At 41.1% G+C, this 26,012-nt stretch overlaps 4 protein-coding genes and 2 non-coding genes across 13 annotated transcripts in view; 1 reads left to right on the top strand and 5 right to left on the bottom strand.

Moving 5' to 3' along the window:
* Window positions 1-2,896, bottom strand: part of LOC136433879 (serine/arginine repetitive matrix protein 2-like) — a 53,427-nt gene extending 50,531 nt beyond the window's left edge. For all 8 annotated transcript variants that reach the window (XM_066426462.1, XM_066426471.1, XM_066426487.1 and 5 more), the window contains exon 1: window positions 2,789-2,896. In XM_066426462.1, the coding sequence (XP_066282559.1) occupies window positions 2,789-2,879 (91 nt within the window). In that variant the 5' untranslated portion in view covers window positions 2,880-2,896. The remainder of the gene's footprint in view (window positions 1-2,788) is intronic.
* Window positions 2,897-3,113: 217 nt separating this feature from the next.
* LOC136433849 (highly divergent homeobox-like) lies at window positions 3,114-11,737 on the top strand. Its single transcript, XM_066426404.1, has 11 exons — window positions 3,114-3,461; window positions 4,588-4,740; window positions 5,135-5,932; window positions 6,204-6,305; window positions 6,779-6,946; window positions 7,164-7,260; window positions 7,670-7,873; window positions 8,430-8,596; window positions 9,078-9,237; window positions 9,529-9,744; window positions 10,582-11,737. Exons 1-11 carry the CDS (start codon window positions 3,423-3,425, stop codon window positions 10,701-10,703), a joined length of 2,226 nt encoding a protein of 741 aa, XP_066282501.1. The 5' UTR covers window positions 3,114-3,422; the 3' UTR covers window positions 10,704-11,737.
* Window positions 11,738-11,944: 207 nt separating this feature from the next.
* Window positions 11,945-12,016, bottom strand: Trnaq-cug (transfer RNA glutamine (anticodon CUG)). Its single transcript has one exon. It is a non-coding gene; the product is annotated as a tRNA-Gln (tRNA).
* Window positions 12,017-12,281: 265 nt separating this feature from the next.
* On the bottom strand, window positions 12,282-17,475 carry LOC136433856 (abnormal cell migration protein 13-like). The gene is made up of 5 exons (XM_066426417.1): window positions 17,117-17,475; window positions 15,649-15,836; window positions 15,030-15,273; window positions 14,372-14,497; window positions 12,282-13,984 (listed from the first exon to the last, which is right to left on the bottom strand). The coding sequence occupies exons 1-5, from the start codon at window positions 17,196-17,198 to the stop codon at window positions 13,809-13,811; spliced, it is 816 nt and encodes a 271-aa protein (XP_066282514.1). The 5' UTR covers window positions 17,199-17,475; the 3' UTR covers window positions 12,282-13,808.
* Window positions 17,476-17,929: 454 nt separating this feature from the next.
* Trnaq-cug (transfer RNA glutamine (anticodon CUG)) lies at window positions 17,930-18,001 on the bottom strand. The gene has a single exon. It is a non-coding gene; the product is annotated as a tRNA-Gln (tRNA).
* A 431-nt stretch (window positions 18,002-18,432) lies between these two features.
* Window positions 18,433-25,428, bottom strand: LOC136433840 (uncharacterized). Its single transcript, XM_066426393.1, has 6 exons — window positions 25,172-25,428; window positions 21,958-22,064; window positions 21,344-21,522; window positions 21,001-21,065; window positions 20,347-20,463; window positions 18,433-19,987 (listed from the first exon to the last, which is right to left on the bottom strand). Exons 1-6 carry the CDS (start codon window positions 25,245-25,247, stop codon window positions 19,824-19,826), a joined length of 708 nt encoding a protein of 235 aa, XP_066282490.1. The 5' UTR covers window positions 25,248-25,428; the 3' UTR covers window positions 18,433-19,823.
* Between the last annotated feature and the right edge of the window lie 584 nt (window positions 25,429-26,012).

Raw genomic sequence — 26,012 nt, 5'->3', positions numbered from 1 at the left:
TTGGTGTTTCATTCATGTATCATTACAAAAGCATGTTTCAACATTGTTAATGGTAGCTTACCTCAAAGAATTTTACAGTAGAAATTAATATTTGAACTGTTATTTTTATCACTCTTAGTCCAATGATACTTATGACTATTGTCAAACTCACTTTGGGTGGAAAAAAAGTTGCCATATTCAGTAACATTGGTACCTTTGTCCGAACCAAATGTAAGCAACTGTATCGATTTGGCCCCATTTCACATCAGCATTTGAAAAACCAATCTAGCAAAATTTCTATTCACAAGAAATGTCTGCATTTCTGATAATTGCACATGTACAAGTTTATGGCACACCTACTCAATTTTACGACATTTTACAACCCTTTTAGTTTTACAGCAGTTGTACAGAATACACCGTCAGCAGTTTTGTGAGGCAGGTACCATTACTGTGCTAAGTATCAGGATACATTTGTGAAGTGCTGTTTTTGTTGGCTGTCCTGGTGTTGATGGGTTTCAAGGGCAGTTCAAGGAGACTTCCCCTTTCTCATGGTTTCCAAGGGAAAGGGTACAACAAAATGGAGGAGGGGTCAAATATATTCCATGATCTGCTAAGTACCCCTACTTGTCTATGGCAACCAATCTGTATGGGCTAATAGTAGCCTAATACATTCAAGGCATTCAGTTTCCTCCCTTGTCACTCCAATTCAAAAATTCATTTCTCGAATATCCACTCAACTTTAATGCAGCCCAGGTGATAATGTTAAACATTTTAGTCATTCAGTTATATCCCTTGTCAGTAAAAGTTGTCACTCTTGCTAAGAAATTTATTTTAACTTGTAGTCCAGATATCAAATAATGTCAAACATTTGACAAACAAATCAAAATATGGTTCCCTTATTCGTTCTTTTATCACAAGGTAAGAGTTTGTAGAAGAAATGGGGAACAAATTAATTTCTTCCTTTTTTCATGTTAAAATAAAAGAATTGCATCACTTATTCCACACAACATCAATCCCAGACAATGATTGCTTTGAAATTTCCCAGCATGAGATCACACACAAGGAATTTCAAATAGTACACATGTTTTGAATGATGAAGAAAGGTAACTAATTTCAAAATGGAATGGAAAGAAGGCAGGCAACCATAGCTAGTAATCAAATTGGGATATTAATGTGCAGAAACAGAGTGATATAGACTAATATCATTAATAATTCAATATTGAGAGAGAATATTGCAGAGAGTAGTGTAAATACTATGTACTACTATTACTAAGTCCCTACTGTTCACAATGGTCCACCCCACGGATGACCACATAGTATATACAGTAGGAAGGAGAATCCCTCAGAGACAATCTAGAGGCCAAACAAGGTGATAAAAGAACCCCTGACAGGAAGTGATGCATACCTCACAAGGGATGGTTCTTTCCTGCCTGCCTGAACTTGGCATGTGTCAAGGCAAGGTCAAGGCCACTATTTTACCTATGTTAACCAAAGTTTGAGGAAATATCATGTATCTGATTAATGGCAACCTCAAAGTACCCTATGGCACAGAATTAGCAGTGTTCTTATTGCACTGCTTCTAATAGAATTGCTTATAGTCAACAGATGCTAGATATCGTCTGCATTCTTTTTACAATGAAATCACGGACTTTGGTACTGTTCACTGCACCGGGTTTACCAGAAGCTCATATAAAACTCTTAAATATATAGATAGACACCCTGTAGTTTGTTTTTCAATATTGTGAAAAGCAGGTTCTAACTTGACCATGGTTACAACATGAAAAGAACTGCAGAAAAAGAAGCAGTATCTAAGAATAGTATTAGTAAGATGAAGAGAAAATGATTAATACAATTCTACTGCTTTCAGTTTCACATTCTGTCTAAATTATTGTTACTGACAAATTATTTGTTACTGAATGTAACTTTAATGAGGAACACACTAGAAGAACAATGCTCTAGTGACTTGCATATGATTTTATCACAGAATAATAGATTAATACCCATAGCAACAAACAAATGTTTACGCCAAGTTTAAGGGAAAAAAGAGTTACGAATGAATAAATTAGTCCCTCACCCTGCATAATTACCATCTATCATCCTATAGAATTTTTTTGCGATTAAGTCGAAAACATCAACAAGTGGCTACGATAATGTTACAAGTCAACGTAAGTAAAATCTTAATCAAGTCAACTGTCAAGGCGGAATCTGGCCAACCAACTGTCGTCTTCATCCGCGTGAAGCCAACCACTTGTAAACTACAAATACCAAGGATTCTCCCTTAGAACTTCTAATGTCTTTTTCCCGCATCTTGAGACGATCTGGTGTCAAAACACTCTTAAAGTAACTCCAGATGCTGGTTAATTTGTAACTCTCCAGATGAAGGGAAGTCTCGTGTTTTACAAGTGGCCAGATAAGTGACAAGAGAGTCGATCTAACAGTCTGACACGCATACTTGAATAGCAGAGCTGACTTAACCGCAAGCGATCGGGGGCTATCCGATGTTGACTGTACGTGACCTGGGGTAGTCAGTGTGTCTAAGATTTCCCCTTGACGTTCAACACGCCACTGCTACTGTTGTTAAAATAGTACGACAGTCTGACAGGCGGCGTGCAGACGACACTCTGCAGCAGCGACGACACCCGTCGGTTGCCGCCCAAAGAGGATTTCAAACGCGTGGTTGTTTCAACACCTCAACTTTGAGCTTCCACCAGCCTTATTTCTCTCATCCTCTCACCAAACAGTTATATTTTGCATAATCTGTGAAGTATATCGCATCTATCTATCATAAATAGAAGACTGAAGTACTAACCTTTTAGCCACAACCCGACCTGTTTGGGAGTCCAACTCCCAACGCTCTCCATCGAGTTCGCCATGTTACTTTTGTTGTTGTAGGGACACATCACTCTGGAAATAGGGGTGTACCATAACGCTTAAAACACTAAACTGAAAGCAGTGCAACAAAAGATTGTTTGGATAATTATCCTATATACAGCCGTGACAACAAAAGTTAGCGGTTATAGTTTCAGTGACCATTAGGGTCACGTTGGTATTTTTGGCTGATAGCCAATGCTATTTCACCTATTATGCTAGTGGACTCTACTAACGACCTTATGAACCCGGAAGTGCTGCGTCAGTCCTGTAAACAAGCCAACTTCCGTTCCGTGTTCGGACAGTACGATATCACAACATCATTTTGTTAGATGATATTTGTCATATTTTCGTTGATTTTAACATGATGTCATTGACATGTTCACCGCCCCCGATACAAAGAATGACCATACACAGAGAGCGGTCGCGAAAAAGGACTTCAGCGTCACAGCTATTTTGGGAACCCGCACCTGATTTGAATAAATCAACTCAAATCACATGATCTCGTTGAATTGAAATCCCGATCCACCATCTTGGAAGAGGTGATTTCGGATGATTTCGTCAGTTGGACTGTGATGTCGTTGGATTTGCAGACCCCCTGGCGCTTAGTCGAGGTAAACATTGCAACCGTAACATGCTGTGGGTCCGGCAAGGCCACAAGGCCAAGGTTAACGCTACCGCCGCCGGCCGATTTGCTTGCTTAGCTAGCGCGCTCGCCCAATGCTTTCTTTGGTTGACCACGCCATCGTTCGATGACCACATTTTTGCATGGTAAACTCATGACCATAGAAATATAGTTGCCATTTCGGACGTTTTAAACAAGTTTTACAACCCGAACCCGTAATAACTGGAACCAAAAGTTGTGGGCGGGGCACCAAACACAGCATGGACATGTTCACTATTGTAGTTTGTTCGATCTATTGTAGTAATTTTTCCAGTACTCATATATCGTTATGAAATATATGTGTAAAGATAGTTATTGTTTCACATGGTTGTCGAATAAAGGGCTATTCTCCAAATGCAGAAACATTAGCCTTAAAGGAAGGTAAAGCAGTTTTATCCCCTTAAAAACAGATTTTAAAAATCAATCTATTTAGTCATTTCTATACATGATTAGTTCAAACAACACTATCACAATGTATAGCGACGTCCATCATGCAAAAGCACAACGTCGTTGTGATGTGAGAACTCACAGAAAATCATCGTGCTATCGGCACGCCTTGGGAAGCAGCCATTTTTCAAATCTCCCGAGCGCGGTCGAACTGAGCTGACGCGTCCCGAACGCTTCCGGGGATCTGATCAAATGCATTGCCGCAAAACACATGTGTCTTTAGTCTCTCCCGAGTCTTTCTTTTCGTGACTTTTAAGTATAGAAAACTCAAGGGGCGGCACAGGCGGACGTTTTTCTCGTGTTTTTGGCAGGACACCAGCGGCAAGATATGCCACCGGAATTTTCCGAAACCTCGCCGAACCCTGCCGAAGACTGACGGTGAAAAACGATTGAGTTCACAATTTCGCTGGAGTTTTTGTGGCCTCTCGAAACTAAGGGGATCATCATTAGGCTCGTTTATGTGTGGTTTTAAAAGCTGAAAGTATGAAGTTATTAAGCAGATGTGCTAAACAGTGTTAGTAGATGTCACTACCATAAAGATTTCAGCATTTATCTATTTTCACTTTTTTGGCCATAAAACTGCTTTACCTTGTCTTGGATTTAAGTACTTTGATATTTCTGATTTTCAGATGCCATTTCAAGAAAGACAGGCCTTTTCCAACAAGCAAGTGGAGACTCTGAAACGTTACTATGAGAAGGGAATGAACAGCCAGAGTCTCGTCAACAGGGAGAAGATGCTTGCCTGTGCCACAGAGACAGGACTGGAGTTTGATACTGTTCGGGTAAGCAGGCATCAAACCTTACAACAGTGTGACAATGACCCCCATTTTACAAACCCAGGTTGTTATCCTGGTGTCCGCGAATGGCATCACTGAGCTATAAATGACTGTTCTGAAGCCTTCTGTTCAAGTCGGTTTTGTCAACATTACTGTCAACTAGTCCGCCTTCGGCCAGAATGGAGAGGAGGTTTGACGGTGCTTGTACGTCATGTATGTAGTTTCTGTAGACACCTGTAGATAATGTTGTTCTCTTTTTTTAGATGTGTTTATGTGTTGTGTAAATATGGGCCATTGAGCCTGTGACAAGCAATAAATTAGAATGTTGTGAAATTGGAATTCCTACCATTCTGAGCTGTTGAAGGGATATTAATGTTGTTGTTTATTTTCTGTTCTGCAGAACTGGGTAGGAAACTATCGTCGCAAGTTACGGCTGGATGCTGAGAGAAAAGAGCAGCATGAGTTTTATATACAGCACGGGATTCCCAACTCAAACTGTCCAAACTTCAACATGACCTCCCATCAGCTGCTGGCCAATGTTGCCGTAGAGACAATGAAATCCATTGATCCCTCCATCGGTAGTTCATCATCCCTCCATGCTGGGCCATTCGATAATCACGCCAGTCAAAGTTCTGTGAGGTTTCCACTGCCGCCAGTGTCCAGCCTGGTTTCCGCCGCTACAAGCAGTCAGCCAGCTGTCACCGTTCTTGCTAACCCATCAGGAGAAATGTTCCCTCGACATCTTACCGCCGATTCCCAGGAAGATCAAGGACTTAAGATAGACTCTGTCTTCTCCATGCAAGACGAGCTCATGTCTCAAGCATCCGCGGGTTCCAGCAGTTTGTTGACAGAGGAAATGAGAAATGTCTTGTATTCCAGTCCAGTAAACTCTCAGCTATTAACCAAGAAGAGGGATGTCAACCTATCTGATCAGAATGGAACTGCAGGTACTACTTCATCAACAGAGGAGACTTCACAGGTACATGTAGTAACAGTAGATACTGCAGTTTCTGCAACTGATCAACAGGAGGCGCCACAGGCCAATGGTGCTGATAAGACTGCTTCGAGTGCCGCGGATTTGCTGAAGGAGTATGAAGTAGCTGATGAACACACCAAGCACCTGACAAGAGATCAAGATCCATCTTCTTCCTCTGTGGTTGCCATGCCAACACCATTGCCTGCCAAATGTTCACTTCAGGTGATATGCATGTATATGTACTTATGACTTAGTGCATATGTCATAGAATCATTCAGTAAACAATCCCTATGTTGTAAGACTTAAGAGGGTATAGTTTGTTTACCTTAATTTTTGTGTTTCATTAGTGAACGTCTAAGCTTCATATCTTGCTGGTGTTCCCACTCACCGTTACCTGACAATGTAGCTATTGATCATGCTCACTTTCATAGTGGCAATAGCATAGTGGCAATTACCACTCAAATGTCTTCTGTCTTGTTTTTTTTAATCAAAGTTTGATTCCTCTGCAACATCGTCTTCCCCTGATGCCAGTACTGTGAAGAAAAGGAAACTCAGTGCTAGTAGTGATGGCAGCACCTTCGAGCAAACCATGAGGGTATGTAGTGTTGTATGGTTGGTGATTTCCAGCTATTCTTTGTATGGCTGGTGCCGTATGTGTGGGACTACATGGGTATCTGTTTCATGTCATGTGCAAACATGTATCTGAGGACTTTTTATGTTGTTTCTTTCTTTTACTGTAAGTGGACTTATCAAGTGCTTCTAATTGTGCAGTTTTAACGTCGCAGCAGGGCTGTCTCCAGCTTTACATTTATCTTTCCAATCCCACTCATTATTTGTTGGGATTTTTGTTGTTAAAAGTATCCTTTCGAGCTAACAAAAACACCTTTTCATCAACTTCATGTCATGAAATTCAGATTTTTATTGGACGGATGGAGTGCAATTTTTTTCCATCCTGGGACAGAGGGACGGGTCATGGAGACATACTTGTAGTAGCGCATCCTTGGTCATTTATTAATTGGTTACAAATTAACAGTAGCATGCTAAAGAATAAAACGACCCTTGCCTCAGATGGGCGACATTTTCCAGGGTCCATTTGAGAGGACGGTGTTCACAGAGGAGCAGGTCCAGGTGCTGATGGAGCACTATGAGAAGGGGATGAACAGTCAGGCCAAGAGCTGTCTGGACAAGATGATGGCTGTGGCCAAGGACCTGAACCTGGAGTTCGATGTAGTCAGGGTTTGTAATCTGGTCATTAAAGTTATGTAGAGTAGAACATCAGAAAGATTTGGGCACAGTACATAAGCTTTTTATATACTCATCTGCCTATTTATTTAGTTGTACTAGTATTCCTCACTGGTACCAAAGTGAATGCCAGGTCTCCAAATTTAGCTTTATTAATGTCAGAACCTTCCTGTGTCTTGTGTGACCATTATTGATGTTATGATACATACAGAATTGGGTGGGGAACCAGCGTAGGAAGCGCAGGATGGAAGCTAACCGTGCAAACCCTGGTCTACTGAACAGAGTGGGGTACCCGACTATGATCTCAGGTAACATATCATGGTGACTAACATTTAGTGATGCTGAAGAAGAGTGACTGATGTCACTTGAAACTACCCGAAGTAAATCTCTGAATCTTATACAGCAGAGATTGAATTGTCTTCAGATGTCATTTACCCGGATGTCTAGCCTTCATCAATGCATGATGACTAACGTTCAAAACAACTACAGAGTTTATGAATTAACATGTACCTTTACGTCCCCAGAAATAGTACCCCAAAAAAAAAAACATTTTCTCCCCTTATTGATATAATTTTCAGAAGTCAACTACATTTATGAAAGTACATATATCTTTTACAATGTCTGTGCTGTCATTTTAGTACTTTCCTTTCCATTAAAAAAACCTTAACTGGCCATATACTGTATATAATTTTATGATTATGATTTTCTCCTCTTCAGGGCCTAATGGAGGTATATATATGACACAAAATGGCGGCACTCTGACCCACGATGATCACAGTCATCTGTCCTTCTCCTCACACGAAGGATCCCCAGAAGTACCAGTAACCCTGCACACCTCCAGGGACAGAGGGACATACAACAGTCCCGAGCAACCCTCGTCCGGGTATGATTTGTACATGAGGGAGTTTCTAGAAGCCCAAGGTAAATCCTTTGATTCAACACATGCTGTATTATTTCGGTGTCTTCAATGGTTATAGCAGTAATGTTGGTGTCACACAGCAAGAAAATTGCTCACCCAATGAGCCTACAAGCTCTTAAAGAAAATTGTCAGCAGCAATAGGGTCAGTGTCCTCAATCTCTGTGTGATTTTCAGGGATTGGGGGATGTTCACAGGTCACCGAATGAACGCTGACCATTGTAACAGTAGATTTTTGGATGAAAAATATGATTGTTTGTCATTTGCATATTCGTTGACCTTCTGGCAATCAATAGATTTGGCCAAAAATCATTGACATTGAGATACCAGCCTAAGAATATCCAACAAAAATGATATATATATTATTGAGTATAATGATATGTATTCTCGGGAATTTGTCCTAAGTAGATTATAGTGGACATATTAAGGGTACAGACAATTTTAGTCACATGGAAAAAAGAATTAGCCAGATCCTTTCCTCCTCAAAAGATGCCCTGGCAAACAAATGCTGCAAACATTCCTGTATCGTTTGAACTGACATCCTGTATCGTACCCCTTCAGGGCTGTGTAGAGAGGATTTATCTGTCAGTCTGCTGAGGGAGATTGATGAAGGATGGCAGACACTTGATGACCACCAGAGACAGGACTACCACAGGAATGCCCTGGAGATCCCGCCTGCAGCACAGGACAGGGATGGGAACACTGTACTGCAGAACATACAACAATCTGTGGGTATATCTGTATATCATCATATATATCATCTGTATATCTTAAATTCTCTGAAGCATATTTTGTTTTGTGCAAGGTTTCTTTTGAATCTGTGTTTCTCTGGTTACCACGTGACAGCACCAAAAGGTCACTGCAAGATTACAGGCGGCTTCTCTTCTCCCCGTCAGAAACGTCAATTTTCAGGACAAGCTCGGCTGAGTGTGAGATAACATGATTGTGTACTTAAACAATGTGACTGATCCACTAGGAGAAGCAGGGCCTATCGTAGGAAACTTGCCTACCCCATTTTGCTACCTATACACTTAGCCTGTATGTATGTGGAAGACAATCAAGAATCTTGATTCCAGGTGTGCTTGTGTTTTCAATTCTTGTGACTCACTATGTAGATCTAGTTATCTAGCACCTTTAGAAATACCTGCATTATCCCAACAGTTTGATACTGACAAACAGCTTTGTCTGTGTTGTGTATTCTGTCTACAGCTTGATGGGTTAAAACAAGATGGCTGTCAGTACCTGCTGCTTACTCACAGAGAGGGAGACTGTATGGTGACAGGAACTCTGGCTCCTATGGAGTATTGGAACAGGGTTCAACATGTAGAGTCCTTCAAGGCTTTTCTGGACAAGCATAGAAGCAATGAAGGTAATGTATCAAAACATTTTTATGTAACAGGCACTTGCAATTGTTTGTGGCATCTTATTTATGTTAATATTCTTCTTGATATCTCATAAAAAAGTTGGCATACATTTATGTAACAAATCATTCAATTTGGCATGCTATTACATTTCGCATAGAAATTCATATTAGAAGAGACAGCTTTCCCCTGGGAGCATTTACTGTTATTTACAAATCAAAATTACCTTTAAGAAATCAAACATATGTCCTACTAGTGATTTAGACTAATCACACGTGATTTCCTTTTTTTGGTATTAGGAAATCAGCCCTCAAGTTCACATACAAGTCACACTTCATCATACTCAACAGAAAGACAGGAGGAGGCTGAGTCAGGTCGGGAGAGGAGACCTAGCAGCACACAAGGTGAAGAGACTAGGTGTGACGAGGTCACAGAGAGATCTCCTGAACATTGTGTCGATTCTGGGGCAAGAGAAACTGGAACAACAAGAGAGTTCTCTTCAGTCCTACAGTCTGGTAAGTATGTACAAATGTTAGTTAGTTATTCAAAGTCATTCCCGCACCAGAAGGTGCATAGGGTGGCACCCATCTCCATTTCAATACAACTTTGTGCAATCACTACAGAAGGGGCTAGTCCATCGGTAGTAGTGTGTGTTCAACTACGAATACTCTTTCCCAAATGCTGATTGTTAAGCAGAGAAAGAAGTCTGTACCATTTCTAAAATCTTTGGTATGATTCGGCCGGGGATCAAACTCACGACCTTCCAAATGCAAGGCGAATACTCTATCCAGTCAGTCATTGCACCGGTTGGTACAAATGTACATTATACAACTTACAGTATACATTACCATATGTATTCCATTAAGTGGTTGTTCACTTCCTTCCTTTTGCAGTCAACACTCATGTTTCCATGCATTTTTAGCAGCATTAAGATGTAGCTTCTTTGTTCAGTGTTAATAGCCTGGCATCCATTGCATTTTAGTTCTGGTTTGCTCCTCTAATGGCAGAATAGTCTGGCGCCTGTTACACTGTAAAAGAGGATGCACAGTTCTTGTGACATTCATTGGAACAGGGTTGGAACAGGCATAACTTGAAAATTTGATACCAGTTACTCTGATTCTGAGAAATATTTGAAACCTGAAAAAATACAGGACAAAGATGCCAAAATGTTGGAACGGGCCAGATTATTCTGCAAAGAAGCGATCAGAGAAGCAGACCAGAACTACATTAGAAACGATGCCAGGCTATGGTAGTGTTAATGCTCATCCATACAAAATATCTTTATGGAAGTGCTACAGAATTGTAAATGAGACAGTTTCTTTTCTACAGCATTTTTTTTCTGTTGTTTTCAGATGAGGAGGTGTATATCGTGGACAAGAATCATCACATTATTGGCACAGGAAAACTTCTGCCGGCCCCTCACAAGAAAATTGAGCTGTCAGAGTCTTCCAGAGAGCACAAAGGAGCAATATGAATGTCTTTTATACCCAGTTAGTTTCCTTCCAGGGAGAGAACAAACCATAATCAGTTTAACCTGTGTCATGACTCATGGCCAATAGGAACTGGGCATTGTGACCTGCCTGTGTTTGGAGAGAGGTGCCATGAAGATTTCATTAAAGGGGCAGTCAACTCCAGAAGCAAGTGTTATTTTATAAAAGACCACATCTTTATGAATACAAAATCAACCAAATTTTAAAAAATTAATCACAGATGAACAAATAAAGTGAACCATTTATAATCCTAGAATTCAGTAGCGCTCCTTCATGCAGATCTGTGGGGTGTGATGGATGATGGGAATGAAGTATTGGTTCCTATGGGATAATTGCTAAAGCTCCAGGTAAATTTTTGGGTTAAAAGAACAGAAAATAAAGTTGCTAAGGGTGAAAATTGATTAACAACTACTCACACTCACACTACCAACATTGATTTGATTAGAGCACCCAGTCTGTTGTTCCTTTGCATTTGTTGTAACTATTGTCATGAATCAATGCTTGAGAGAGTTTCAAAATTGTAATGGGAAAGAATGTCCCTGAACCCTGTATTTAGACATCAGGAAAAATAAAGCTGCTTAGTTACTACTGACACATGTGCAGTACAATGCCTGTGCTGATAATGTTCCACTTCAGATGCTTCGCTGTGCCACGAAAGTAGAGGAGATATTTGACCACTTGTTCTATCTATGAATGTTAATGATTCATACTAATCAGGTTGTAAGATAAAGATGCAATCAGTACAAACTAGATGTAAATGTTTTTTATTGATGAAGATTCCCTAATTGATGTGTTACAAATAATTTCCTTAAAAGTTTGTACTTCACAATAGATGTATACGGAAACCACTAGAAATTTTATGTCGTACCTGCAGACAATTGCAATGTTGACACTTACAGACGATAGATAAAGAATGTCTCAGGTGTATGTGTAATTCCCTTTGCGGCTTTTTAAGAGCTGTGGGCAAAATTTTGGACTTCCAAAGATTTAAAAGTAAACTTGGTCCAAGTAATCCTAAGTGTCGTCTCTGAAGTCAAGTCCACTGAGTATTTCTTATTAATTAAGTGTAGCGTTAAGAAAGAAAGGTCTGAGTTTATTGTCTATGTGCTAGTATAAAGTGAATGAGCTTTTTGTTTGTTAACAATTTGTTTTATCAAGATCTCCATTAGTGTCACATAAAGAAACACTAATGTCACAAACCAACAGTTAGAACACGCAAAAAGGTAGGTTCCACCGAGATTTGAACTCGGGTCGCAGGATTCAGAGTCCTGAGTGCTAACCGCTACACCATGGAACCGATTGCTGGAGAATGATAACTCCTTTAAGTTCTTATTTTCTAAAACAATGGAATACATTGTCTTACCGTTTGTGGAAGAACTGATTTGTCTGCAGAATTTGCATAATTGGTCAGCGCGTCGCGGTTGCCCAGCAACTCAAAGTAACGTTAGCAATTATGGTCCAATATATGTGTTAGTCTAGACAGTTACATGGTCACGTAAAGTTGTCATGTTGTTCTGCATTGGTAGACTATGTATGAGACATTAAACTACGCAAAGACAATGTCTTATAACCAGTTTATTCCGTTCATTTCGTGTACAACATACAGAAGACAATATTTGCCATTGAAAATACTTCAAAAGGTTGGGATGATATCAAAATATAAAGTCTTATTTCGCAGTAGAAATACAACAATGTAAAACACTTGAAATAACTTTTGAAAAGTATGAACAACATTTCAAAGATATCATGCAAGTTCAATGATAGCCATGTTAGTCGAAACATCCGTGAATTACCATAATGAAGAGTTACACAATCATCAAAATGGGTCATTAAAGTACTATCACTAGTCAACATACTGGTAAACTTAGATCTTCCCTACCAACTCGGAAAAAATGATTATTGAAAAGACAGGTTCTGAATCTAGACAGTCTTCTTCTGCTGTGTTGTTTTGTATGCTTCCGGCTACTGGGTCTGGGAAAAGGCAAAGGAGTACCCGGCTTTGACAACGGTACTTGTACCGAATGATATTACGCCCATATGATATGAATGAATGATAATTTTATACAAATGTACAAATGAATCTGAAGATGATTATCGGATGCCTGCCTTGATTTTTTTTACCATATACAGAAAATAACGCTACACTTTCATGTGGAAAATTGTACGTTTACCCAGTTTTCTTACTAACCTTGCAAGACTCGGACCATACTACGGAATACATTTCACTGGTATTTGCATTACAAATAATAAAACCATGAAAACAATATCAGTCCAAACGAGAAGGGAAGGTAGTGGCTTTCAAAAGATACAGTCTTTCCACAGAAAGTAATGCCACATCAAACATCACTACGGGTACAATGAGTCAGTGAAACAATGCGTTTGTACATGAAGCTATAGATATGAACCGTGGTGGAGTGAGGGGCAAAGGACTTGATCTCACACTATACTAATCAGAGATAAGACAACAATCACTAGAGGCTTAGCATACAGTGCAGCAGCATACACGATGTAATTGTAGTTTACACTGGGGCAGCTCTGAGTGAAACTTCAAAATTACTGTGGCGGTCACTGAAACATGCATGGGTAACTATAGATAAGAGTGGGGAATAAAGGACTTCATATCGCAGATTTTATCAGAATTAAGGCCACATTGAATGACTAAATATAGAGACTAAAGCTTAGCATACAGTACGGAGCCATGCGCGATGTGATAGTAGTTTACACTGGGGTCGCTCTGATCCAACCTCAAAATTACTGTGGCAGTCACTGAAAAATGTGTTGGAGCTATACATAGGAACCATGTAAGCCCTTCTTGGTAAGAGTGAAAAAATTCCATATGACTCTTTTTATCAATGACTATATGAGATATAGAGAGAGGCTCAGCATACAGTACGGAGCCATGCACGATGTGATACAGCCTCCGATGCAGACTCCTCCCGGCTGTTTTCTTTTTCAAGTTGCTGTTTTTATACTATTTTTTCTTTGCTGGCCGGGAAGCAACAAGAAAAAATGTAATAGTAAAACTGTAACTTTAAAAAAAAGAAAACAGCCGGAAGGAGTCTGCAACGGAGGCTAGATGTGATAGTAGTTTACACTGGCGCGGCGCGGGTGCTCTGGCAGCAGCCGCAACACTTGCAGCAGCAGCAGATGCAGAGGACGATGATGAGGATGAGCACCAGCCCGATGGCCACGCAGATCCCGATGAACGCCCCCACACTCAGCTTCAGCACGTTCGTGATGAAGTTGATTATAACATCGGGCAGATCTGTGACACAGAAAACAAACCTGTCATTCAAGTCCACTGAGTATTTCTTAATAATTCAGTGTAGCGTTCAGAAAGAAATGGTTTTCTTGTCTATGTACTTAGAGCTAACGTTACAAATCAACAGTAAGGCTGTCATTCGCTTGCACTTGATGCACAGGTGCAAATGACCGGACATTCAAGGATACGTCATAACTAAGCGAAGGCGACGTGTACAAACAAGTCTTTATGTTCCAATTTCAACAATTGCTATGGCGCATGATGTTTCAACACGACAACTCTTTGAATGGACAAACGCAGAGGAGTTATACAGTTCTGTTAAAACAGTGATACCTCGAATTCAGAAGATACTCCTTAACTAGTGTTGTGATGTATATACTCAACACATACCAGGACAAGACGCCAGTGTCTTGGACTCGTCCGAGTTGTCGCCACAGTGGTTCTGGAAGTCACACTTCAGGGACTCCGAGACGCAGCGGTCGTTAGAACATAAGTAGTCGGTACCTGAACACGAGCCTGGAACAGGAGAGAGATGGTTAACGTTACATGAAGTATATTTGCCGTGGCATTCTTTGTAGACCTTCTAGGGGCGTCGGCCTATTTGGGGGATCCGAGAGCGCTGGTTCGCGATTGTCAACATTTGGGCCAGGTTCGAATACCGGGGATCGTTTCTGTGGATCTAGAAGCCTCCAAAAAAAATAAACGCCGGCGCTCCCAGGGAGTCTGCAAATGAGACTATGTTTGGCGGGCAAGCTGATCAATCCCGGCACCCATCTTTATCAATGCTTTGGTCCCATTTCCAATCCGGGTACTTGTGGGGACAAAAGTTTAATATGATATAAAAGACAACAAGAGACACAAAACGTAGAAAAAACTACACAAATATTATGTACTTTCTTGGATTGGAAATGGGACCGAAGCATTACTGGTGGTCGATAGGACAATGACTAATTGATAGTTCAATGGAGAGAGTATAGGGAAGGATACCAGGCTACACGAAATCTGGTACCTGATCTGGTATTTCTATCATCATGAGAAACATTCTCACCATTGTCAGGGTCGTAGAAGACCGTGTAGAGCAGCTTGAAGCCCTTGTTGTCGGAGGCGGTAGAGTCCGTGTGCACGGTGACCGTCACCACGTTCCCTGTCGTGGCTTTAGTCAGGTTGTCGGTTGCCTCCACGGAGGAGAAGATGCACAGCTCACCCATGTCGTACAGTGACGTGTCGTTCTCGTACCCATCGTGAACTCGTACCCAGTCCCGACAGCCGTTCGCGTACTCGAAGTCGATTGGCTACCGTCGTTAGAAAAAATACAAAAAAGAATCAAAATATATAATATGGGTCCTCTTGACAAAGTTGTTTTGCTTGCTGTATACGGCAATTCATAATTCACTCATACGCTTGCTCATCACTTATAAAATGCCACCTCACGTGCATCAATAGGTTTTGTTAGATGTTTCCATTGTCTTCAAAACTATACCCTGATTCCACAACTTTTACTGATCTAACATGTCCACAAAATCTGTCATCGTATGTGGTGAAACCGTTCTAAAACATTAAATGTCTGTGTATGTTATGATTCAAATACACGTTCACATCAAAGCCTTTTGTAACCCATATCTTTTATAGAAAAGAGAGCGATAGTTTACAACGAAAGACAAGCTAACCTGCGTCCACTGTATGAGGAACTTGTGGTTGGCTGGAGCGACCAAAGTGATGCTACAGTCGGCATTGTCGTCATAACCGACCACCCTCAGGAAGTCCGTCAGGTCGGTCTGGGTCTGGACGTAGCCGGCATCTTCCACGTCCTGCGGGTTGCTCACCGTTTGATTACAGTGGTCGTCTATCACACCCTCTGGAAACGTCATGAGAGCAAAGTGTTGGGTAAAGCATAGTAGGCCCTGTGATCGTTTCTTATTTCTTTTGCCGTGTGTGTCACCCTGCCGGGTTTTTTTGTTGTGTTTTTCCGTTGTATTTCATAGAATTCAAAGGCTCAATTTCTCTTGTTGATATGAATGGTCACTTTTTGAGTTAGAGAATAGAAAAACGAAATGTTGAAAGTTCTTGGATAAACCATGATGGCCAGAGGCCAATTTTGGCTCAGGTGTAAACAAATCTCCTTCTAGATCTCTGCTACGTTTAATCATCTGTCTACCCTGTCATATGAATAAAGATTTTCTGGCACTGTCACCGTGTATGTATTTTTTGTGAACACAAAGTATTAGACTGGAAAACAGATCTAGACGTTATTGAGATACATAGATAAGCCTACTCAAGGGCCAAGACTCAGGATAACGCGTTAAAATCATAAAAGATAAGTTTGATGCTTGTCCATGGCTTTCATATTAAACACCCACTAGCATCAGCCTCGTTCTATCACGGTTTGAATGTGCACATAACGAGTCCAACTAGAAGCAGGGGTGATGAATGCATACCTAGAATAGCACCTGGAAAAGGTGTGTACACAGCAGCAAACAGTAGTCATGTACGTGGGATTCGCCTGGGTGACTAAGAATGGAGGTTATGTGATCACGGAACACAAGACTTGACATGTTTAATTCACACGTTATGTTTCTGTACTGAGAACTGTGCTTTGTCACAGAAAGAACTAATCATAACCCCTATATGCTACACTCGCGTGCTAAATGAAAGGTGAAGTCATGTTTATCGTTTTGGTGTCGTGTTTCCATGTAATGTCCTTGCCGTAAGGTGCACCCAGGTTTGTTTATGTTACCGTTTTCGAGCTTCATATCACGACGCATTATATCTTTCAAACATTTCTTCGCGACTGCTTTACACTGATCGTTTTTGTTGATTTCACGTACATTACGCTAGAAAACGTTCATAGAATCTGTGTATGTGCTCTTAAGAAACAAAACATAGAAATTGTTCCTAACCAGGCTTAATGGTGTTTTTGTTGTCCCTTTCCATTGAGTTGGAAACGGTTTCTTTCTTGTATTCCCAACAATCTTCTAATTGTCTCCAAAACCAGTTTGCAACCGATCAGGATATCACAACACCGTTCACAACATAATGTTTCCTGTCCACCCCCCTCCCACACCGCAACCATAGCCCTTCACACGGAAAGGGCTTTATGACGAAGTCCGTACTCAACGTGTACTTAAACATACTTACTGGGAATGGTTATAATGTCCTCGTAAGTGCCCCGTGTCCCGAACGCAGCAAAGATCACTAGAACAAGCCAAACTCGCTCCATGATTCCCCAAATCCACCTGTTGTTACCTGTCTCTGGTCACACCTGAGTTGAGTAGAAAGCGATACCGACCGTGCTATGGCGTCATTGTCATGGAGGCTTCCTGTGGATGGGTGAGGTGGGGCGAAGGACGGGGAGGGGGTAGAGCAAAACACGGACTCAGCAAACTCAAACTAGACGGGTCCAGCAGATTTGTGCAAAATACTCATTTTTGTCGGCTTTGGTTTCAATTGTATAGTGACGCGTACTATACAGACAACATAAAATGTGTTGCACTGTTGTTGTTTTTCAAAGAACAAGAGTGCCGTGAAATAGCACAAACACAGACCATTACGACTGAAACACGATCCGGGCATACGAAGGTATCAGGTAGCGGGTGCGTCACAGTCCAATCAACAATGGGGAAACCTGAAGGCGATTGATGGCGTTATACGGGTCAGAGGTTGCGGTTTGAGGGAAGGGCTTAAGTGTTGAAATGGGTTAAGTGTTAAATAGAGCGAGTAAAGGAGGTTTTTCTAACGCGGAACGCAGTACTTGTCCTGTCAAGTCCTACGATATTCTGCGATCACAGTGTACATCTAGATCTGTTTAAACACTCGCCAATATGGTCGCCGTTGGATGCAAGTTATAGTATATAGTAACATGATAACTATGCGTCAACGAAGGCATCTTTAGTTACTTATCTTGACTTAAATGAAACAAGCCCGCTGGTATCAAAACAACGATTGGTCTTTAGGTCCCACCGAGATTTGAACTCGGGTCGCAGGATTCAGAGTCCTGAGTGCCAACCGCTACACCATGGGACCGCCGACGAACAAGCGTCGACAGGTGTAATTTATTCACAATGACACTACGTCATGTCATCCAAAACTACACACGCAAAGCAAACAGGGTTTACCTAATCCTACAAACAACTTTGGACGAACTATGACACTGAAACGCTCAGGCCTGACCCTACCATCATCATGGCAAAAGATGCTAAGTACAACGTTATGTGGCATGCTGTTTATGTTAACCATTAGCAAGTAATACATCAGATATTTACCGTTATACGGAAATCTGTGCAAAAATCTGTCAAAATAGAATGGATAATTGGCAAGGGTCTAGGTTTTTTGAGCCCCCTACCGATTATAGACACTATTTTGTCCGATTTCAATAACTCAGTTTTCGACTCGACTTCATAATCAATATCATAAACGAGCATTCATTTGAAACAATCATCAAAAAGACACACACACATAACAAAGGAGCTTTTATATACCAATAGAAAGACCAGAGAAGATGACAATATTCGAAACTGCTCAACACATGACTAGTAGTAACGAGATACCTATTGTACATGTAAAACAAACATGCTCACAATCACATGGAAGGGCGATAGAGTACGTAACATTCTACATCAACATGGACGGAAGTGACAAGGACGAAGTTCTTGATTAGATACTTGGGGTAATCACAATTTTTGGCTGGTAATCCGATCTAAACCTTTAGTATCAAACTGATTGTCAGTACAATACAATACAATACACTGAACAATGGCGACGTACACACTTAACGTAATGTATATGCACTATTAAAGTCGCTTGACTACATGATACACACAAACACTCAACTGACTCAATCCACAAACAATATCTATCTACGTATATAGTGCTAGCAATAAAAAATCACAATAAACCTTAACAGTAGTAATTGTACGACGCATACCTTCCCACGCTTATCCATACTATATATCACATATAAAAGGGCGTCTCTTTTTACCGTAAAGCTACAACAACGTACGGCACAGTCAACGGCTGTTTTAAAGGCACTAGTCGGGTGCGTTCTAATATGTACTACACACACTGTCACGATTCTTACATATGCGTGTCGTTATCAAAAATTTTACGAAGTAAAAAAAGCTTGTTTTGGTCTTCAGGTTGCTAAATAGTCTTTAGGTTGCTAATTTGATTTAATCTAAATCACTCCGTTTTGATTTATTTTTTTCATACCATGTTCAAACAAAATGTGGACTACTTCTAGGACAAGGATAGCTTCAATCACTATGATGTGAAAAATAATTCATATTATCCAACCGAACGGAGACCCGTAAGTTTAGCGGCCTTAACACTTTCAGAGTGTCTGCTACGGAATGCTATCTTGATTTCGGCTCGTATTGAATATCGTGGGTTTAATAAGTTGTGCTGATTTCAGCCCACATACGTCAACACTCAACATACAGGGTACAAATTCTAAACAGTTGAAATGGGATATACCTAACGAACATACGTTACATCACATGGTTAACGTTAATCGTCATGACGTCACAGATAATATAGACGCACATTACATCGTACCACAGTAGGACAAGGAGATGGATGAATGCTAATAGATTAGAAGGTAGGGAAGAGCACAAATATTTTGATTGCTCCGACATACGAATATTACAACAGCATAGCCAACGGTACAATGAATATGGAGTCATCTATGTACTCCAAAAACTCAATCCACGTCGGTCAAACAAACATTTTTTATTAGCTTAGAGCCACTGGGGACGAGCCTAACACTAGCTCGGCTCTATCAAACTTAGTCAAGTGTTACAGACTACTGATGTTTAGATGAACACCTTGACTATTGAGTACAGTAGTTTTACACGGCGTTGTTGCCCTTGCGGCGACAGCAGGCACAGCAGCAGCAGATGCACAGCACGATGATGAGGATGAGCAGCAGCGCCACGCCCACCAGGATCCCGATCACCGCAGCCAGCCCCAGCCGCAGGAACATCGCCCAGAAGTTCCCGAACAGGCCCAGGTCTGCGCACATTTGTACAGGAAAAAGAAAAACTGTATTCAAGTTATGTCCGAGATACCATAGGCCTATGTCTTGGTATGATCATGGCGACACGTATAACCTAGGTAGATATATGTACTGGTAAGAGGTTAATGATAAGTTTTCTATCGTGATTGGTGGTGTTGATATTCAAGCTATTACACATTTGTCATGGCAGCAAAATGGCAAGATAATGAGCCAACAACATGGCGAGATATTGAGCCAACAACATGGCGAGATATTGAGCCAACAACATGGCGAGATATTGAGGCTAATTGAGCCAACAATTTTAAGTAACGTTTCACAGAATCATAAACAGCCAGTAGTAGTTTGATTCACTTACCGCACATAAGCGAGGCCTCGTCTGAGTTGTCGAAGCAGTCATCCTTGCGGTTACACTTCAGTTTCTGGTCCAGGCAGCGGCCGTTGGAGCACTTGAAATCACTCCCTGTGCAGTTTGCTTTACAACACAAAACACCACGCTTGATGTTAGTCGGATGTGCGTGTGAACTGACTGCGGTCGCGACTTCAATATATTTAACGGTTACAGACAAACTTGAGATAAATACCAACTTCTGATAAAGCGCGGTCTTTTTGCCGGGGGGCATAGCACATGTGCCATCACAATGGTTTCTGAGTACCGTGATTAGACGACTTTATAAATTAGAATCCCGCCGGCAACTTTTGAATGTCAACCTCAGGTACAGAACTACTTGTTGACTCAATAGTGACCATGGTCAATCTTCTATAAGCTGTGTAACATCCTTGTAACAAACACATAAAGCGAGTAACGGCCCTGTCCTTTGTGCTGAAAGCGTAGTTTACTGATATTACTGGTAGCGCGTAGCTGTCCTTGGTGCTGACCGCTATATCTAACGTTAGGCACACCTATAACGTTACCCTCGAGTCGCAGTATTATTGCGGTCCGTGACGAGTGTTTTCCTCTTTAATTCAATGTGCGTTTGGCAAACGGCAATATATAATCCTACAGACTTACCAGCCTCGTAGAAGACCACGTACTCCAGCTCAAAGGCATCAGCACTGCTGGACCCCTTCACAACCCTGCAGACAATACAAAATCCACAGCTGTCATACTGCATGTCACAAAGCTCGGTGGTTGCCATAGATGTCGCTATAGTGTCAAATTGTTTCATGAAGAAACAAACTTTTCTCCAGTTAGTACTGATAATGTATTTTTACCAAGTCAGATGAACTTTCATGTTAGTGTCAAATTGTGTCAACGTATATTTCTTCTATCTGTACTAGATTACGCCAACTTTACTAATACTTGTGATTACCGTCATTAACACCAGGTGGCGTTCGTGCACCGTTCAACTTACGTGATGTTGACACTTTGGGTGACGCTCTTAAGCGACGTTGTCGGTTTTATACAGCCACTCGGCATGATCGTCGTCCCGTCCGCGTCCGTTATGCCGATGACGTCCACACAGGAGTTGTTTGCAAACTTCGCCAAGTTGAAGCTCTTGAAGCGTAACCCAACCAACTTGTTGGTTGGAGCCTGTCAAAGACGAGTAAACATGTAGGTATGACAAGAGGTGCACATGACAATGTCGCTTCGTGATATGTAAGATAAAGATTTCAGAATACGCCGCTTGTTGAATAATCCTATATACACCTTATCAGGTCTGGTCAACCATTTCTGCTTTAAAAGGGTGAAAAACTTTTTACTACTTGTCGAGAATAGGTCGACATTGCTTTTGGATAAAAGATGATACATCACAAGATGTACAGTATACAGAACTGCAAGTGGTACATAATGTTACAGTCAACATTCACAAGGTAGTCATAGAACGGTAAAGAAAAGGTACATAGACGTTGACCGTAAAGAGAATACATGGGACGCTTTAGGAACAAGGCATATATGAGTTGTGAGAAACAGTAAGATTGAAAATCTTCTCTTTAATCCAACGATTTGGTGGACAGTGAATCTCACAATGAGTGTCATCGGACACGTCATTCCCCCTGACGCCATCTTGGCCCACTGTACCATCCCCGCCATCTTGGCGCTGACGGCGTTGTTGCAGTTGTCCTTTAGATAAACTAAACAAAAAGAAACATGCGTTATGTCATGGACGCGGTCACTTCTACACCTGTCGTAAATCAATCAATCAGTAAATCAGTAAATCAACCAATCAATGAGTCAATCAATCGATCACTATACGCCAAATAGAAATTACTCAAGCAACTGGATATGATTTTGGAAGTTGCTTGGGTAACTACTATTTGACGCATCTTATTACCTGGATGTCTAACCTTCATCGACGAATCAATCATTATTGCTTCTCAACAAAGAGACATACATATAACAGTGAATTTACACATGGAAACCTCTAAGTAGCAGTGAAGAACATGCATTGGCATCACAAATTTCATAAATGCTGAGTGGAGGAGCTTTTTCTACATATATCGTGAAATCATTTCTCGAGGCATCAGACAAAATTGCCTTTGTAGGGTTTTTTTGTGGTTTAGAAACATAAGACGTCTAACATTGTAGCGTTTTCACAATCAGTTAACTAGTGGTATAAATGTCGACATCTAATGAGGATCTGTCAGCTTTTACTTTCTCTTTTACTTTCTAATCCTGTGCATCGTGGGGATAGCAGTGCCTGAATGCGTTATAGACGTTGTCTGGCTCTGGGGCTTGTAATCGTAATAGTCCACTGGGAAAACGTGACTAACGCTAACAGGTTTATCCTTTATGTATAATTGATGCGAATTTCTAGTCAGCCTCGTATTGGCATATTACACCAAGGTGGAATCACTTAACCTGATTCCATATACATATTCAATATACATATATATATATATATATATATATATATACATATATCAAAGTAGTTCCTTGTTGGGGAGGAATATTTTGTTTTTGGTCCATCAATTAAATGGACAGGGGGCGGTTCCGCAGACAATTAACAAAGAGACAGATCACATCTATTCTCACATATCCACAAACATATCGCCTCATCTATTGATTTTAGGCATAATAATGATGCATCAGGTTTTTGGAGGTTCCCTAACGCCGAATTCCACTTCAACACATTTAGCCCTCTCTTGTCAAAACAGCCAAAAGAACATCTATCTCCATTAATCTACTCAAAAGTCGTCTAACATTGCAGCATCTGTTTGTCACATGTCCTACACAGGACAGGCTCATTCCAGCCCCTCTGCTGTTGCACAGTGATATGATACAGAGATGACATCATTCTCATCAACCGTACCGATCAAGGGGCTCGGCCCAAGTATATCGGGCTTTCCTGAACGAAATATGTTTCTTAACGCCCTAAGAGTCAAGACATTGAAAGGATATTGCATTTTCTGTCTTTTAAGGAGATGGGATGTTTCTCTGACATTTCATTTATTAGAGACTTGCGTAATACGCAGCCCAAACAGAAGTGTCCAAATTTCTATCAAACCCTGGCCATTTTAGCCACTAGTGATGAAGCGCCGTGAGTTCCAGCGCCTGATAAACCTCTGTTAGGGCATCCCTCGTTAAGACTGAATGATCAATGAAATAATGCTCCACTGATTATGTTTTTTTTTTAAACAAAATCGACGCCCATGTTATAAATCAAACTTTCCGTGGTTGGATTGAAGGCACATTCTCGTGCGTAGACTGTGTATTGTAAACAGTATTCTGAGGGTCCATAGAATAAGCCAAACACTCGACGCGTTTTTACGGCTATTGTGTCCATCACAAAGGATCGAGAAAGAATTTAGAGTAAACATGACGTCATAAAAAAACCGCTTATTAGAATGAAATTTACTTCATACATAAAAGACGGCGCAATGGCGAGGAAAACTAACCTTACAATACAAACGAGACACACGTGGTTGCTTCCTTCTTGATTTATAACGTTATTCCTTTATGCTGTCAGTCAGAAAGAAATTTGCCTAAGCCAGCGCATGCGTCCTCCAATGAAAAAGAGTGGTAACAAGTAGTTTACTTGTATCTTGAAAATCTCAGATATGGTATCAAAAAGAATTCTACCGTATCAATGTTTCACCTGCATTACCACAGACTGTATATTTTACCGTGTGTTTAGATTTTTGCTAAGTATGATTCACTTTCTCCATGGACTACTAAAGCATCACCTGCCGTCATCAATATTTTATTAGACTAACGTCGGCGATCGTAAATTCGCCCTTCGGCAGTAAACCATCACCCATCAAGTACAGGACATGTCGTCGCCAGGGCCTGTCAGACACTCAACCCGTATCCTTCCGCGCCAGGAGTACAACCAGCGTTAGACATAAACACCGGGGCCAGCTTAGGAACAACAACAGGTTAGTAACAGGGGCGCCATATGATGCCTCCGGGGGATCAGGCTGGACAATGCAGCGAGATGAGCGACTGTCAGACCCCGTACTAGTAATTGTGTAATTATCGGTCATACCACGCAGACTAGACTAGACGTGCGCAGGTGCTATCTGCAATTCTTCAGAATAATGGACATTTTGACTGACATCGCTAATGCCAAGTGAACATCAGTAATGTACTTAGTACTCTCATGAATAACGCGACCACTTCAGAACTGCTTGCCCAGTGACAGATTCCGTTCAAACACGAATATGCATTATTCCTTTGACGATTTTATACCCTTTTGCAATGTGTTAAACCAGTATTTTCATTTGTTATGAACGCTGAAAGCTCAGAGTCTTAGCACACACGAAATGGCAGACAGATGTATTCAATCCTGTCACGAACCAGTTGAATAAATAGTGAACATTGGAAAAGGACCAAGATGGTCTCGTGAACAATACGACCGTTGCCAATGCCATCCTTGAGAGTGTTTGTTGGTTGCCCGTGGACTTAAACTGCATTTGTATACACCTGTTCAAGCGTTAAATTTACGATCAGAGCTACTCGACGATGAAACACCTGACACAGTCAGATTGTTCATGAGCAGTGCTCTTCTAAAAAGGGTAGCTATATCTTCTTTGTACACTACGTCAGATCTCTTGTTTATATGTATATGCGTCCAAGACTATTAAACGCTGAAGCCGGGCACATATGTTCACATGTCTTGTGTTACGGCGTAATTTACACCTTAGTTACATACGGATGAATTGTCTCGTATCAAGTACAACTCTGTCATACCTTTCATGAGCAACAGCGTATCCAAGAACGAGAAAAGTACAACACTCACTTGTGTTTTGGCCGCATACTCCATGTAGAAGAAAAATGGCAGCAACAAAGAATGAGACGCCGATGTATTTGTCCATTTTGCAGCTAGAGTCGTTTGTTCTCGGCCTTCTTGATGGTGAACAGGAGGACGATATGGCTGTGTGTCACGCAGGGGCGTTGCGTGCGCGCGTCTGCGACTTGTGGGGATTGTTCGGAGCGGCTATGAATAATTTAGAAGCATCTCGTACCTGGGCGAAGCTGTTTTGTATCACCAGGCATGGTGGGGAGGGAGGGAGGGATGTACGTTTTGTTAGCGACGATTTTAAAGAGGACGGAGTAATCAACCGAATCCGCTGGGGCATCATCTAACGTTAGCTATAAATGTTATTCACCTACACATGCAGTAGTATGATTGGTATTAAATACATCCGTGTGTACATGACAGTATTGCAATATATGAAAGATTTATATGTGGTAATGCTGGGTTTGGGCTATCTGCGGCTATCGAAAAGGTGTGTTTTAAAAATGATTGAGAATCATATAATCCATAATCATCCTCAATATTGTGACATTAGCAATGGCAATTATGAATCATTACGTAGACTTCACGTTTGGGTCGCTTCAGGCGGAGGTGATTATTGTGGCGTGAAGACATCTCGAAACTTGTACTTGTTATTTGAATGAGTCTTACGGCACTTTTCACATTACAGTACCACCATACGTACTTCAGACAGTTACGAAGTCACTTTCATAACTGTAAACCTTTCTCTACAGACGGCTTCGTTATCGTGCGATGTATATATTCAGTAGGTAGCTGGGGGCTTTATGCGCACGTTTGTTAGTCTAACCACTTCCTACTAGAT

This window comes from Branchiostoma lanceolatum, chromosome 1 (genome assembly GCF_035083965.1).
Source record: "Branchiostoma lanceolatum isolate klBraLanc5 chromosome 1, klBraLanc5.hap2, whole genome shotgun sequence".
Lineage (NCBI taxonomy): Eukaryota > Metazoa > Chordata > Leptocardii > Amphioxiformes > Branchiostomatidae > Branchiostoma > Branchiostoma lanceolatum.
The sequence above is the reverse complement of the archived record's forward strand: the minus strand, read 5'-3'. Positions and strand labels throughout refer to the sequence as shown.